The following is a 14,960-nucleotide window of genomic DNA, read 5'->3' as shown; positions in this document are numbered from 1 at the left end:
CTTAAGGCTGTACCCTGTGACTTTTCAAGGCTTTCTCCAGATCTGTTTCTACCCAAAATAAAAGTTAAAATCTTGGAAAATGTTGTTTATCTACAGGCAATTCTGAAAGTTCTCTTTATAAGCATAATTTTCCTTCCTCCACCAAAAAGGGAAAAAAAAAGGAATCTTTCCAAAACGAGAGAAAATTTATGTACAATAGGAACTTTAGGAACAGAGGGAGGTAAGGTCGGTCTTTTTTTTTTTTTTTTTTTTAAGGTCGGTCTTTTAAAAATAAGTCATTTTGGGTTTTTTGTATTTGGTGTTTTAAGTTTTTATTTTAATTCCTGTTAACATACAGTGTTATATTAGTTTCAGGTGTACAGTGTAGTAATTCAGCAGTTCCATACATCACCCTGTGCTCATAATGAGAAATGCACTCCTTAATCACCTGTTTAATCCATCCCCCCACCAGAATTAGGTCATTTTGTGACATATGTATCTACATATGTGTATCACAGAGATTTTTTAAAAATGTATTTATTTTTTTATTACGTAGGCTTTTCACCCAGTATGGGGCTTTACTCACAACCCTGAGATCAAGAGTCACATGCTCTGCTGACTGAGCCAGCCAGACCCCCCTCACAGAGATTTTTTTTTTGGTTCTCAGATTGTTTATTTATTTATTTATTTATTTTGATGTAGTGTTCCATGATGCATTGTTTGCATATAACACCCACTGCTCCATTCAAGGGAGCCCTCTTTAATTCCCGTCACTAGGCTAACCCATCCCCACACCCCCCTCACAGAGATTTTTAAAGTGATTAAAAAAAAATATGGCCCCATTAGAGGATTTTTTTTCTGTTTTTTTTTTAAGATTTTATTTATTTATTTGACAGAAAGAGATAGCGAGAGCAAGAACCACAAGCAGGGGGAGTGGGAGAGGGAGAAGCAGGCCTCCCACTGAGCAGGGAGCCCAATGTGGGGCCTGATCCCAGGACCCTGGGATCATGACCCAAGCCGAAGGCAGACACTTAACAACTGAGCCAGCCAGGCGCTCCTCTTTTTTCTTTTTAAGTTAAATTAGCTACTTAAAAAAAAAATCATACTTTAGAAATTAGTGTTAAGTTTAGCTTTCTAAGTAAATTATTTTTTCCTGGTTTTTTTTTTTTTTTTTATTTTGAGGTATAATTTCCATTAAACTTTATAATATTTTTGAAATACAAACATACCCTTCAGTATTTTTACAGATTGTAAAGTGATAACAATCTAATTAACTAACATCTGTCACCATACAGTTAGAAAATTTTTTTTTTTTAAAGATTTTATTTATTTATTCATGAGAGACAGAGAGAGAGAGAGAGGCAGAGGGAGAAGCAGGCTCCCAAGGAGCAGGGAGCCCGATGCGGGACTCGATCCCAGGACCCTGGGATCATGACCTGAGCCGAAGGCAGACGCTTAACCATCTGAGCCACCCAGGCGCCCTAGAAAATTTTTTTCTTATGAGAACTTTTAAGATTTACTCTCTCAGCAACTTTCAAATATGCAATAGAGTATTATTAACTATAGTTTACCGTGCTGCAAGTTCTTTAATATAAAACTAAAAAGGATATTTTCATTTTTAGTATGTGAGTATTTTATCACCCAAATGAGTAGTGAAATTTGCTGTTGATTACTTTTACTGCTGGAAGAGAATCTTCATTTGAATAATCTAGAATAATTTATAGTTGTTAACTTTTGCTTTTGAACTGAATAGAGCATCATAATTTATAACTGGGAATTAGGAGTGACCATACTTGAGTAATGTAGCTATATTCTGAATAAATATTTAAGTGGATCATCAGTATATGTGTGGTACACAAAATAATTATTGGGTTGACTTTCACAATTGTATTTCATTATTTTTTTAAAAGATTTTATTTATTAGAGAGAGTATAAGCCGGGGCAGGGGCTGAGGGTGAGGGAGAAGCAGACTCCCCACTGAGCAGGGAGCCTGACATGGGTCTTGATCCCAGGACCCCAAGATCATGACTTGAGCCAAAGGCAGACACTTAACTGACTGAGTCACCCAGGTGCCCCCACAATTGTATTTCATTATAAATGTATATTTATTTATCTTCCACAATATTTTTCATGGAATTCTAAATTAAGACAATGATTCTTAAACTTTAAAGTCGTAGGAATCACTTGAGGAATTTGCTAAGCTGCAAGGTTTTTTTTTTTTTTTTAAGGGAATGTATTGGAGGACTTTGGGCAAAGGAATGATATGGTCTGACATTTTTTTTTTAAGTCAGAGGTTTTTGAAGATTTTTATTTATACATTTGAAAGGGAGAGAGAAAGAGCACAAGTTGGGGGGGGTGGGGGAGAGGCAGAGGGAGAAGCAGACTCCCTGCTGAGCAGGGAGTCCTACAGGGGGCTTGATTGCAGGACCCTGGGATCATGACCCGAGTTGAAGGCAGACACGTAACAACTGAGCCACCCGGGCACCCCAAGTCACTGGTTTTTAATTTCTCCTGAGATTTTTGTTTTTTTGTTCATAGAATATGAAACCTTTTAAAGTAGATAAGAATATACCTCTTTTAGAGTAGGTAAGAATGCCTTGATGGTTTGGGAGAAGTATGATGTCATTACTCAAGTCTTCTGATTTGTAAAATGGGGCTAATGATATAGTCTGTTGTGAGCATTAAATGTTGCATGTAAAACTAGTTCTATGCTATTAAATATTTGTCGAATGATTGGATAAATGTGTTAGTTTTAGGGTCCAATGTAAATATCCTCTATGTGTTTATTTAGTCTCCAATGGCTAGACTTTGCCTTAAATGGCCTTTAAGGAAAAATAAACAAAACTTAAGCAGGTCTTCTAACAGCCTTGTAGGTGTACTTCTTATAGGCTATGTTTATCTACATCAGTCTGCTTATTAGCAAGATGTGGGTTCTGTTGGTAATGATTTTGAATAGCTTGAAACTTGATATTAACCCAGATATTTTTTGAGCTAAAGTTTGAGAATCTGAATTGGAATAGTATTAATCACAGCTAATGTTTGGGTTAACTCTTTAAAATGAATTCTGATTTGATAATTTATGTTTTTGCCATGGGAGCCATTTGTACAGTTTGAATTTCATGTTTTGTTTCTTTTTTACTGATAGGCAATGAGTAAATTTAGTGGCAAACCTAATACATAAATGATAAAAACACTGAGCATCTGTTGTGCTGAGCATGGCATGATGTGTATACTTTCTTTTTTTTTAAGATTTTATTTATTTATTTGACAGAGAGAGAGATCACAAGTAGGCAGACAGGCAGGCAGGCAGGCAGGCAGGGAGAGGGAGAGGGAGAAGCAGGCTCCCCGCTGAGCAGGGAGCCTGATGTGGGGCTTGATCCCAGGACCCTGCGATCATGATCTGAGCCGAAGGCAGAAGCTTAACCGACTGAGCCACCCAGGCGCCCCGATGTGTATACTTTCTTAAGACTACGTTATTCCAAGACTGATTTAGCTTCTGTGCCTTTATGCCCTAGTATGCAAATGCACATTTTGGTGATATGTGCATTTCTTAGAGGGCTTGAAAGCTATTGTCAGTCAACCAATTAGAAAGTAGGAAGGTCCTGATAATGTTTAGGCACTGATGCCTTCTGAGAATGATTATGCTAGTAGAAATCTTAAGTAGTCAAAATAACTTCAAATATCCTTGGTGTGGTTTTAGCCAAACTTTCCCCCAACTGTAAGTTGAACTTTTATATGACATTGTCTGCAGCTCTTTTGGTAAAGATAAGACTAGAAATGAATTTTTACATCTTTTTTCCCCTACCCTTTCAGAGTTAACATTTTGCCTTTGAGGAGATGTCCTGGTATGTGGATACATCTGCTTCCTTTATAGCTTTTAATCCAGGTCTTTGTAGTGTCTTGGTGTTTGGCATGAATGGTGTTGTCTCATTGTGGCTGAAGTATAGTTAAAAATACTTTTTGTTTAATGGAACAGTAGCTGAGCCAGATTTTACTGTATTGTAAAAGCAACTATTGTACATTAACTGAATTATTATACATTGGGTCTTTTAGAATGTGCCTAAAATGATTATTTCTCTGGAGTTCAAATAGGTTTTCTGTAACAGAAGGAAAAGTGGTTAAGAGTGAGGGCTTTGGAATCAGAGAGGTTTGAGTGCTTTATACAGAGAGCTTTGTGATTGTAGGAGGGGTAGCAGCTGCCTCATCTGCACAATGGGCACAATAATCCCTGCTTCACAGGGTGGTTAGGAGGATTAAAAAAGATAATACACGGAAAGTTCTTTACTGAGTGCCTGGTTCATAAGCACTTAGTAGATGGAGTTAACATTTTTTTTTAAAGATTTTATTTATTTATTTGACAGAGAGAGACACAGCGAGAGAGGGAACACAAGCAGGGGGAGAGGGAGAGGGAGAAGCAGGCTTCCTGCGGAGCAGGGAGTCCGATGCGGGTCCCCATCCCAGGACCCTGAGATCATGACCTGAGCCGAAGGTAGACGCTTAACGACTGAGCCACCCAGGCGCCCCTGGAGTTAACAAATTTTAATAGTGGGTGTGTGCATGTATCTGTATTTTTAAAAAAGTAATAGAGATCTTATTCTGTTCCTTTTCAGGTCAGTTGAACATACTGATGGTCAAAGTGTCCTAACAGACTCACTATGGAGGCGGTATAGTGAATTTGAATTGTTGAGAAACTACCTTTTAGTTTACTATCCACATATTGTTGTGCCACCTCTACCAGAAAAAAGGGTAAGAAATGAAACAGCAGTGTAGTTCAGAAGTATTTATCATTGAGACTATTCTTCATGATTGTTTTGTTCACCTAGGCAGAATTTGTTTGGCATAAACTTTCTGCTGACAACATGGATCCGGATTTTGTGGAAAGACGACGGATTGGCTTAGAAAACTTTCTCTTGAGAGTTGCCTCACATCCCATCCTTTGTAGAGACAAAATCTTCTATTTGTTTTTAACACAGGTATTTTTCTCTTATTAGTCTTTAAAAAAAATTCATTTGATTTTTTTTTCTTTTAAACTGCAGAATGCTTATGCTTAAGTATCTCTTTGTTAATATATATGCATTTAATCATATTTTTCAGTTTGTTTTGATTTTCAAAATTATTGGGTTACATCACTCAGCTAACATTTTTATACTTAAAGATACTAAAGAGTACTTTCTGGCATCACTTAAATGATATCAAAGTTAGTCTTAATTTTTTGAAGCCCAGATCTATAAAATCTTGGGTCTGTCTTTTGGTAATCTTTTGGAATCTGGATTGTATGCTTAATTTTGAAATGAATTCTTTTTTTTTAAACCTTTCTCCCATGTTCCCTGAAAGAATAACAGAATAATAGATATGTAATTTACTTAATTTGGAGTATTCCTTATAGGTTGTTTTATTTTGCAATGATTTCTAAAATTAACTTTAATTTTTAGGAAGGTAACTGGAAGGAGACCGTAAATGAAACTGGGTTTCAACTGAAGGTAAGAATATTTGTATGAAATAATTTGACAGGTTCCTTTACAATTCCTAGCAGAGTGCCGTGCACTTAGTGGATACTTGGAATTTATTGAATGAATGAATATTGGAAATAGACTTTGCTTTTGCAAATATCATTGCTAATACCATTGGTAAGGTTTTCAAAGAAACACTCTGAATTCACTTTGGATTTGCCTAATTTTAGTTACTAATGAGACTAGAGTGGGCATATTTATGAATTTCATTCTGTAGGGAAAGAACATTTTGAAGCAGTAATTTGGACATAAGCTGTAGATTTTTCCTGCAATATGTGCATATACTTTGCATCTTTTTTTTTTTTACCCCCTCCGCCTTTACCACTGCCATCCACATTCTTGCCCACATACTTATTCATTTTTTATGAGATATGAAAGACACTTCTGAAGAATTGAGTTTGGCGTTCCCAATCATAGCAGACTAAAAGATGAGCTATGTGTCATGCTTCTTCTGTCTACTGGGACATGGTGGTCAGCTTTGAGTGGGCATATGAGTCATTTTCAATTAGTGTCTGTTAGTGATATAGCTTTTCAAATTTAGTCATTGTAATTTGTGTTTGGGAATGAAATTATAATCTAAAAATTGAAAAGCAAGGTATGGTGTGATGGCCACCCTAACTCCTATCTGCTCTCCCTGTTGGCCCCAAAAGTAATGTAAACACAGGTTGTTGGCAAATTTTTGAAAGTTTTTCTTTCTTGTGTATACTGAACAGGTAGGTAGAAAAATGTAATGTAAATTGGTAGGATATATAAATTGATGAGCAATTCATATGATAATTCAGTAACAAAAGTTTAATAGGTCTAGGCAACAAGAACAAAATGTCTTTACAGTAGTTTTGAAAACACCCCCTAGACATTTATGTATTGACACTTAGGTATTTGAAATTTAGCACAAAAAAACTAGGAAGAGAAAAATTTGTTTCTGCATGGAAAATACAATCAAGCATCTAATTCTGTCATAAGCTGATTCTCATATATAAAAATTTTATTGACAGGTTGCATGAAAAAATTAGAATTTTGTTGGCTATAATTCATTACTTTATGGTACTCAGAATACTGGAATTTTAATTTAGAGTTGGATTTGAAATAACTAAAATCTTTTTTGATAGGTTTTCTGAGAACTAGTCTAAGATGTTAGGAGCTAATATTAAGGAAAAGAGAAAAGTAAACATAATTGTTTTGGTGACTTCTCTTTATGTAACAGTCATAGATTTAGTCATTAGTTTAGTAACTAGTTCACAGTTCTTTGTCCTTGAACCCAGTATTTGGCCATGACTTTGGTGACCTTGAGAGAGCTCTCGAGTTTCTTCATCTATATAGACTACGCTGTTTACTGAGTGGATTGAGTCTTGCGTATAGGTGCTATTTAAGAGTTAAAATGTTTCATATTTGGGTTGCCTTACGGTAAAACCTCAGTTTCACTTTTCTAAGGTCTTTGAAAGGTAATACCTAATGCGCAGTATTAATAATTTGAAAAGTCAGACTCTTAATGAAATAGAACAGAAATAAGATGTATAAAGAGAGTTTGGAAATCCTTGTGTACTGCTATATTCCTTATTTTGTTGTGACTGATTCTTGTTTTAAGTCCTTTCATCAGAGAAAAGGAATCTTTTAGATCACCTCGCGTATATGTACACGCACGCATGCATGTATGTAAAGTTCGAGTACATACATGTTACCATCCCATATTACCTCTCTTTTTGGTTATAAATTGTATGTAAAAATGGTTGATAAAGGAAGTATTGGAAACTATTTCTGTGAAAATGAGATTGTTCTGAATCAGGCCAAATATTTATATATATATATATATTTTTTTTTTAAAGATTTATTTATTTATTTTGAGAGAGTGAGAATGAGAGAGAGAGAGAGAGAGTACATGAGAGCGGGGAGGGTTAGAGGGAGAAGCAGGCCCCTCGCCAAGCGGGGAGCCCGATGCGGGACTCGATCCCGGGACTCCAGGATCATGACCTGAGCCGAAGGCAGTTGCTTAACCAACTGAGCCACCCAGGAGCCCCCAAATATTTATATTTTTAAAATACTACTTTTTATAAGGATATTTGACATTGAGGAGCACTTGGGTGACCAATTCTGGATCTCAGCTCAGGTCTTCATCTTAGGGTTGTAGGTTCAGGTTCAGGCCCTGCATTGGGCTCTTTGCTGGGTGTGGAGCCTACTTAAAAAAAAAAAAAGAATATTTGACTTTGGCCTTTGGCTTTTGGATTGTCACCCTCAAATTGAAATGTCAGCTTACTTTAATTTTCCTTTTTTTTTTTTTTTAAGATTTTATTTATTTGAGAGAGAGAGAGAGCAGGGGAGGGGCAGAGGGAGAAGGAAAAGCAGACTCCCTGTGGAACAGGAAGCCCGACATGGGGCTTAATCCCAGGACCCTGAGGCCATGACCTGAGCTAAAAGCAGATACTTAACTGACGGAGCCACCCAGGCGCCCCTCATTTTCCTTTTTTCACATGTTTGTTTAATTTAATATATAGTTTTGGCCTACTAGATTAATATTTTCTTGGGTCTCTTTAGAGTAATTATTATATCCAGCAAGATAATTATACAAATCTAGTTTCTTTTTTTTTTTAAATATTTTATTTATTTATTTGAGAGAGTTAGAGTGGGAGGGGGGCAGAGGGAAAGGGAGAGAATCTCAAGGAGTCTCCATGCCGAGTGCAGAGTCCAATGTGGGGTTCAGTCTCACGACCCTGAGATGATGACCTGAGTCAAAACCAAGAGTCTGACACTTAACTGACTGAGCCACCCAGGTGCCCCAAAAATCTAGTTTCTTACGGTGCTCTACTTAATATAAACATGAGCAACAACTCTTTTCATCACTGCTTTATATTGGCGTTTTTTTGTCTTGAATATTTACATAAATATTCATGTTAACCAATTTAGTGAAAGAGCAAAGAGTTTGCTCTAGTTGATATCAACTTGTTACTTTAGTACAAAGTAATATTATTTTAACTCCCATTAACTCAGTTCCTTACATGAAAGTATCATCCATATACCCAAACCTTAAATGAATTTATACTAACTCAGAGGAATTCAGAACCCTGTTTGTTGCTTGGAGTAGAGACTGCTCGTGTCTCCAGTCTGGACTTTTAAACTCTTTGTTAATCTGTGTATTACACAGAAACGCGGAGAGAGCCATTGTGATTCCAAATGCCGGGTGCCTACAGAGCATCAGGTGCTCTTTTAGGTGCTGTGGAAACAGTAGTGGATGAGCTGAAAATCTTCATAAACTCCCCTGTTCTTATGGAGCTTATATTTTAGTAGTTGGGGACATTAAATTAACATTTAAATAAGATACTTTAAAATAGGTATGTCATCTTTGTTAAAGAGTATGACAGCAGAGATTTTTTGTCCAGAGATTATTTTGAGATAGGTGACCATAAAACTTACTGTCCCAATGGGGACACTTTCAAGAGTAAAATGGGGCACTATTAATAATGAGTCTAGGACAACAAGCATAAACCGGGACCATCCTGGGTAAATTGAGTCACATGGTTGAAGAGATAACATTAGAGCTGAGACAGGAATAAGAAGCCTGCAGTGGAATCAAGCTGGGAGCCAGAGAAGAGGAACATTAGAGAGAGGCCCAAGCTGGGGTGGTGGTTTACTAGGCAACATTTGGGGGAAGAGAAGAATCAGAAGATGAAATAACCAAGGGAAGACAAGATCCAGGACAAGGAAAGTAAAATATGGAATAAAAGCCAAGAAAGAGGAGGAAGTGGGGACTAAAGGAGAACATGGAAAGTAAGGTAGTAGGTTGGGGCTAGAGAATAGTTGGGGTTATTTTTCCTTATGCGTGTTTGTCTTGTGCCAGGCTTTGTGAGGCACCAGGGGTGCCGCAGAGAACAAAGGAGATGAAAGTATTGCCAGGGCCACTGTTGTGCAGCTCCCAGGGGCACCATGTGCATTGTGCCTTTTTACGGCTCTTATATTCTAGTGGACAGCTGAGGCACAAGGGAACAGTAATGAGGTCAAGTCGTGCTGTTTTCAAGGAGATGAAAAGAAGGTGCTATGAAACAGTGATGGGTCAGGGGTCTTCTTTAGATATTTAATGGGGAATCTGAAAGAGGGTTGGTAAACTGTCAGGTTTGGAATAGTCCAGGTGCTTTTTTCCAGATCTGGCTTTGGGGACATTTTAGGCAACTTTTCTGTTTATGGAATCGCATGAAAAGGTGAGCACAGTGAACTGGGTGTTCCGATGGACCTGACCTGACCGGATATTGGGTAAGCAAAGGTTAAGATGGTAATGTTTAACATTTTATATGACTTTTAAATTGGTAAATTGTTGATATTCAAAGTAAAAAATAAATTGGCATTGTTAAGAATTTGAGATTCCAGAAAAGGTACAAATGAAAATATCCTTCTTTACTCATAGTTTTTATATAATTTCATCCTCATTTAAAGAATCACGTTTGTATGTGAATATAGAGTCTTTAACACTTTGGTGTTTAGTTATTTTAATTAATTAAAAGAACATAAGGGAGTAATACATGCCTTAAATTCATAGGTACGTTTATATGTAAGGACTTTCATGTGCACTAGCTTGTTTGCCCCTGAGAAGTGAGAAAGGTCAAGAATTGGTGAAATACTGATTTTAGAAATAAGAGGATCCCCAGAAATCAGTGATAAATTAAGTTTCTATAGACATTCTTGATAGCTTTCTGAATTTCTTGTGGTCTGAAGTTCAAAGAACCTGAGTTTGTGGAGTAACATATTTGTTGCATTTGTTTTTATTTTCTTAGCCAAGTAATTTGGGGAGCCCTAGGATTGTTTTGTCTTGTTTTATTAATTTGGGAGTGTATGTAATTATGGGTTGGAAATTGGAGTAATGTATAGTTTTTAAGCTGATTGCGAGTTTCAGACTACATTATAAAATTAATTCCTGATTGAGCCACCTTTTATGAACTCTGTAGTTTCTGTGCCTGGTCAGAAATAATTCAGTGTTGTTTTTTTTTTTTTTTGTGAGAACTTAGGATGGGATTTGGATATATTGAAGTATAAATTTAATAGAATACAGTTCTTATTATCTGATCCCTCTGTTCCTCCTTTGAGAGCAATTATTTAGAATGAGGAAAAATAGTTAAAAAGTTGTAACATTTTCTGTCAGCTAGATGGAAACTAATTTAATGTCATTTCGTTTTACTGTAGTGTACAGTATTTAGTACGGGTATTTCCGTACTTATTTTTTAAAAACACTGACCATGACAGTGAAAAAAACAGTGTACATTTGGTTTGGATTCCATCTGGGAACCACCTGCATATGCAATAATGCATATGCTTCAGAGCGGTCATTTTATTTAGTTTATCATTGTTTTTCTTGATTTAGAGAAAGGTAAACTACTTTTTTCACATGACCTATTCTGACTTGTGATAATGCAGAGCTCTCTATATATATCTGTTAGTGTGTTGATGTTTATAATTGTTTTACTTTGGTACCATTGAATGCCATGTATTCAGTTTAATTTATTAAAACTGTTTTTGTAGTGTTTTCAAAAATAATTACTAAGCTTTTTTTTTTTTAGATATGTTTATGTGTTTGACACAAATGATCTGAAGAAAACTGTACTTGAGCATCTTAATTCTAAAGGGATAGTAAAACTGTTTGGATTTATACCCTGAAATGTAATTGTATTAAGTGAACAAATTATTTTTTCCAGGCAGACTCCAGGTTAAAAGCGCTTAATGCAACATTCAGAGTGAAAAACCCAGACAAGTAAGGTTTTGTTTTAATATCAGTTACAATGTTGTTTTGAATGGTGCCTATCAATTTATTTAATTTCTCATTTCTGAATGTATGCACTTTATTTGCTAACTATTTTAAATAGTAATTCACGTTTAGTGAAATCCTCTTACAGTTAAAACTGATTTTGAGATTTGGTAACTTAATTGGGTTTAAGGTGGCAAGTAACTGAAGTTTTAGAAAATTAAACCACTGCTTTTTCCTAGGATTTATTAAAATGTTGTTGAAGATAATCAGAAAAATAAGAGAAGTAATTTTTAATTTCATATGAAATCATTTTTCTTATATGACTTTGCTTGTCAAATATGTATAAATCTCAGGATAAGATTATTATATATTGTGTATATATTTAATAATAAACTACTTTGTATGCCAAGAAAACTTGATAAATAAATGTACACTAGTATAATAATTTCATGGAGATGTATTTATATGACAGTTACTTCATTAACATCAGTTTGGTGTTTGTGAGACCATTTCTATAATAAAGGAAGCCTGTGCATTCAGAAAAAAATTTCCTTAGGCTGGGACCTAGGCATTTCTTAATATTTTGGTTTTACTCATTCTCTGAATTGGTGGATAATTCAGGCTCTTCGTTATATGGACCTTTACCTGGCCTTTGATTTCAGCTGAATTTTTCAGTTAGGAATGTGCTCAGGCAGATGAGGCTTTTCCATTTTTGCCTTCGAAGCTCACGAGATGTGTTAGAATTTCTCTAGTTAGGCCTTCAGCATTAATTTCTGTGTAGTGTAAATTCTTACCAAATGCCAAGTTTGCATAGTTTGATAAGGTGTTATGCCTGACTTTATAAATCATAACACATTAACATAATGCCTTTGATTTTTAATAATAAATCTTGAATATGAAATATAAATATTTAAAATTTTGTGATCAGGTGATCAGGAAATTGTGATGGTAACCATTGAGGGTTTTTTTTTAATAGTCTTATTTATTTATTTATTTAATTTTTTTCTTAAAAGATTTTTATTTATTTATTTAACAGAGAGATAGAGAGCACAAGTAGGCAGAGCAGCAGGCAGAGGGAGAGGGAGAAGCAGGCTCTCCGCTGAGCAGGGAGCCCGATGCAGAGCTCAATCCCAGGACCCTGGGATCATGACCTGGGCCTGAGGCAGCCGCTTAACCGACTGAGCCACCCAGGCGCCCCGGCCTTATTTATTTATTTAAAAAATATTTTATTTATTTATTTGAGAGAGCAAGAACATGAGCGGGGGTAGGGGCAGAGGGAGAGGGCGAGGGAGAAGCAGACTCCCTGCTGAGCAGGGAGCCTGAGATCATGACCCAAGCTGAAGACAGATGCTTAACCAACTGAGCCACCCAGGTGCCCCTTAATAGACTTTTGAGAGGAGTTTTAGTTTTACAGAAAAATGGAATGGATAGCACAGATGTTCCATATATACCCTCTGCCCCCACACATGCACAGTTACCCCCACTATTAACATCCCCCACCAGAATGGTACATTTGTTAAAATCGATTAACCTAGGGCGCCTGGGTGGCTCAGTTGGTTAGGCGACTGCCTTCGGCTCAGGTCATGATCCTGGAGTCCCGGGATCGAGTCCCGCATCGGGCTCCCCGCTCAGTGGGGAGTCTGCTTCTCCCTCTGACTCTCTTCCCTCTCGTGCTCTCTATCTCTCATTCTCTCTCTCTCTCTCTCTCTCTCTCAAATAAATAAATAAAATTAAAAAAAAATCGATTAACCTATATTGACCACACTATTATCACCCAAAGACATTTCATTAGGGTTCTCTCTTGGTGTTGCATATTGTATGGGTTTTGACAAATTTATAATGACATGTATTCATCATTATAGTATCATACAAAATATTTTCACTGTCCTGGGGCGCCTGGCTGGCTCAGTCCATAGAGCACATGACTCTTAATCTCAGGGTCATGAGTTCAAGCCCCACTTTGGGCGTGGAGCCTACTTAAAATTAAAAAAATAAATAAAAACAAAAATAAATAACAAAAAACCCCAAGTATTTTCACTGTTCTAAAAATCCTTTGTGGTCTGCCTACTTATCCCTCCCTCCCAGCCCCTGGCCACCAGTGATCTCCATAGTTTTGCCTTTTCTAGAATGTCATAGACAGTATGTAGCCTTCTCACATTGGCTTTTTTCACTTAGTAATATGCATTTAAGGTTTCACTGAGGTTTCATTATAAAGGTTATAATGACATGCATGGTATATAAGAGATGTTCTCTAGGTAAAGAACTAAAATTTTAAGTCACCCTCCAGAAAAAGCTTTGAGAAACCCAGTAAGCTAGCTAGCTTTAGGACTTTGGTGGATGTACATTCATTTGAGGAGCATGTAGATGAGACTGTTTTTAAATTAATATTTTAATATATGTTCAATTGAATGTTTTTCAATTTAATGAAAAATTTTATCAAACATTCAATTGAAAAAATTTTTCTTCCCTTTTCTGACCTAACCAGGTTCCTGGATTGTAAAATTTTATTTAATATCCATATTATTATAGAATTTTAGATTTGATGTGACCAATAACATAACCAAGGCAGTTTTTTGCTTCTGTTCTTATGAAGTGTATAATTAATGTATAATTAGTAATAGAATTTATTTGCCTTAAGTTCTAGATAAGAGGATTGTCTATATCATTCATTGGGGTTTTTGAAAAAGATTTATTTATTTATTTATTTATTTTTAAGTAATCTCTACACCAAACATGGGGTTCGATCTCATGACCCCAAGGTCAAGAGTCACATGCTCCTCCGACTGAGCCAGTCAGGCACCCCTATATCATTCATTGTTAAAACAAATTCTTCATGTACAGAATCTCTGTTCTAGCTATGTCATATATTGTATATATTTTATATACTGGGTCTAGCTGGCCCAATATATAATTATTATTCATACCATTACTAAAATAGTTCACATCATTAAGATACTTTTATTCTGTCCTTTCTTAAAATGTAGAAAACCAGAAAGATTGTTTTAGAGGGATTACCAAAATGATACTAGCTTCACGCATGTTTATGTTTCTTCAAACTGGGGTGCCTGGCTGGCTCAGTTGGAAGAGCATGTGACTTTTGATCTTGTGGTCGTGAGTTCGAGCCCCATGTTCCGTGTAGAGATTACTAAAAAAAGTAAATAAAATATGTTTCTTCAAACTAGACTGTTAAGAGCAGTTTGGAGATGGACCTCGAGTCTTCTACTTTTATGTGGCAATATTTAGACAATATTTGGGCAATATTTAGGAGGTAGAACAAGTGATTAGTAGAATGAATGGGGCGAAAGGAGGGGCAGAAAATACAGGTGGGCACCCAGGTTTCATTCTTTAGAGTGCTAGGGAATACAGGGAAGAGAGATTTGGGAGGGATAGGGGAAGATAAGTTGAGCTTTGGGTATGGAAGCAAGTAGAAATGTCTGCTAGTCAGTTGGTGTTATAGATCTGGTGTTTATTAGGAGAGTTATTTGGGCAGGAGGTGGATATTTGGAATTCAGTAGTGTGTCCATTATAATTGTGAAGCTTTGTGAATGATAGATAAGTCACATAGAGTGTTTAGATTGAAAGATTATTAAGATGCTGAGGACCCAGGATTGGACCCCAAGGAGTGCCAGCACTTTGAGGGTGTTTTCCAGAGTGTAATCAGAGGATTAGTAGCATCTGAATCCTGTGGGTTGGGCTTGTTAAACCTTCAGCTTTCTGAGTCCCACTAAGGCTTCTGTGTACAGTTTTGC

The 14,960-nt window shown here is 36.3% G+C and overlaps 1 protein-coding gene across 3 annotated transcripts in view; it reads left to right on the top strand.

Moving 5' to 3' along the window:
* SNX4 (sorting nexin 4) overlaps nucleotides 1–14,960 on the top strand; it is a 70,398-nt gene that overhangs the window by 16,374 nt on the left and 39,064 nt on the right. For all 3 annotated transcript variants that reach the window (XM_025875618.2, XM_025875626.2, XM_025875633.2), the window contains exons 3-6: nucleotides 4,590–4,725; nucleotides 4,803–4,952; nucleotides 5,412–5,459; nucleotides 11,162–11,217. In XM_025875618.2, coding sequence (XP_025731403.1) covers nucleotides 4,590–4,725; nucleotides 4,803–4,952; nucleotides 5,412–5,459; nucleotides 11,162–11,217 — 390 coding nt within the window. The remainder of the gene's footprint in view (nucleotides 1–4,589; nucleotides 4,726–4,802; nucleotides 4,953–5,411; nucleotides 5,460–11,161; nucleotides 11,218–14,960) is intronic.

Source organism: Callorhinus ursinus, unplaced genomic scaffold (genome assembly GCF_003265705.2).
Source record: "Callorhinus ursinus isolate GAN/ISIS: 27379988/994484 unplaced genomic scaffold, GSC_fseal_2.0 scaffold1, whole genome shotgun sequence".
Classification (NCBI taxonomy): domain Eukaryota; kingdom Metazoa; phylum Chordata; class Mammalia; order Carnivora; family Otariidae; genus Callorhinus; species Callorhinus ursinus.
This window is presented reverse-complemented; position numbering and strand designations above follow the sequence as displayed.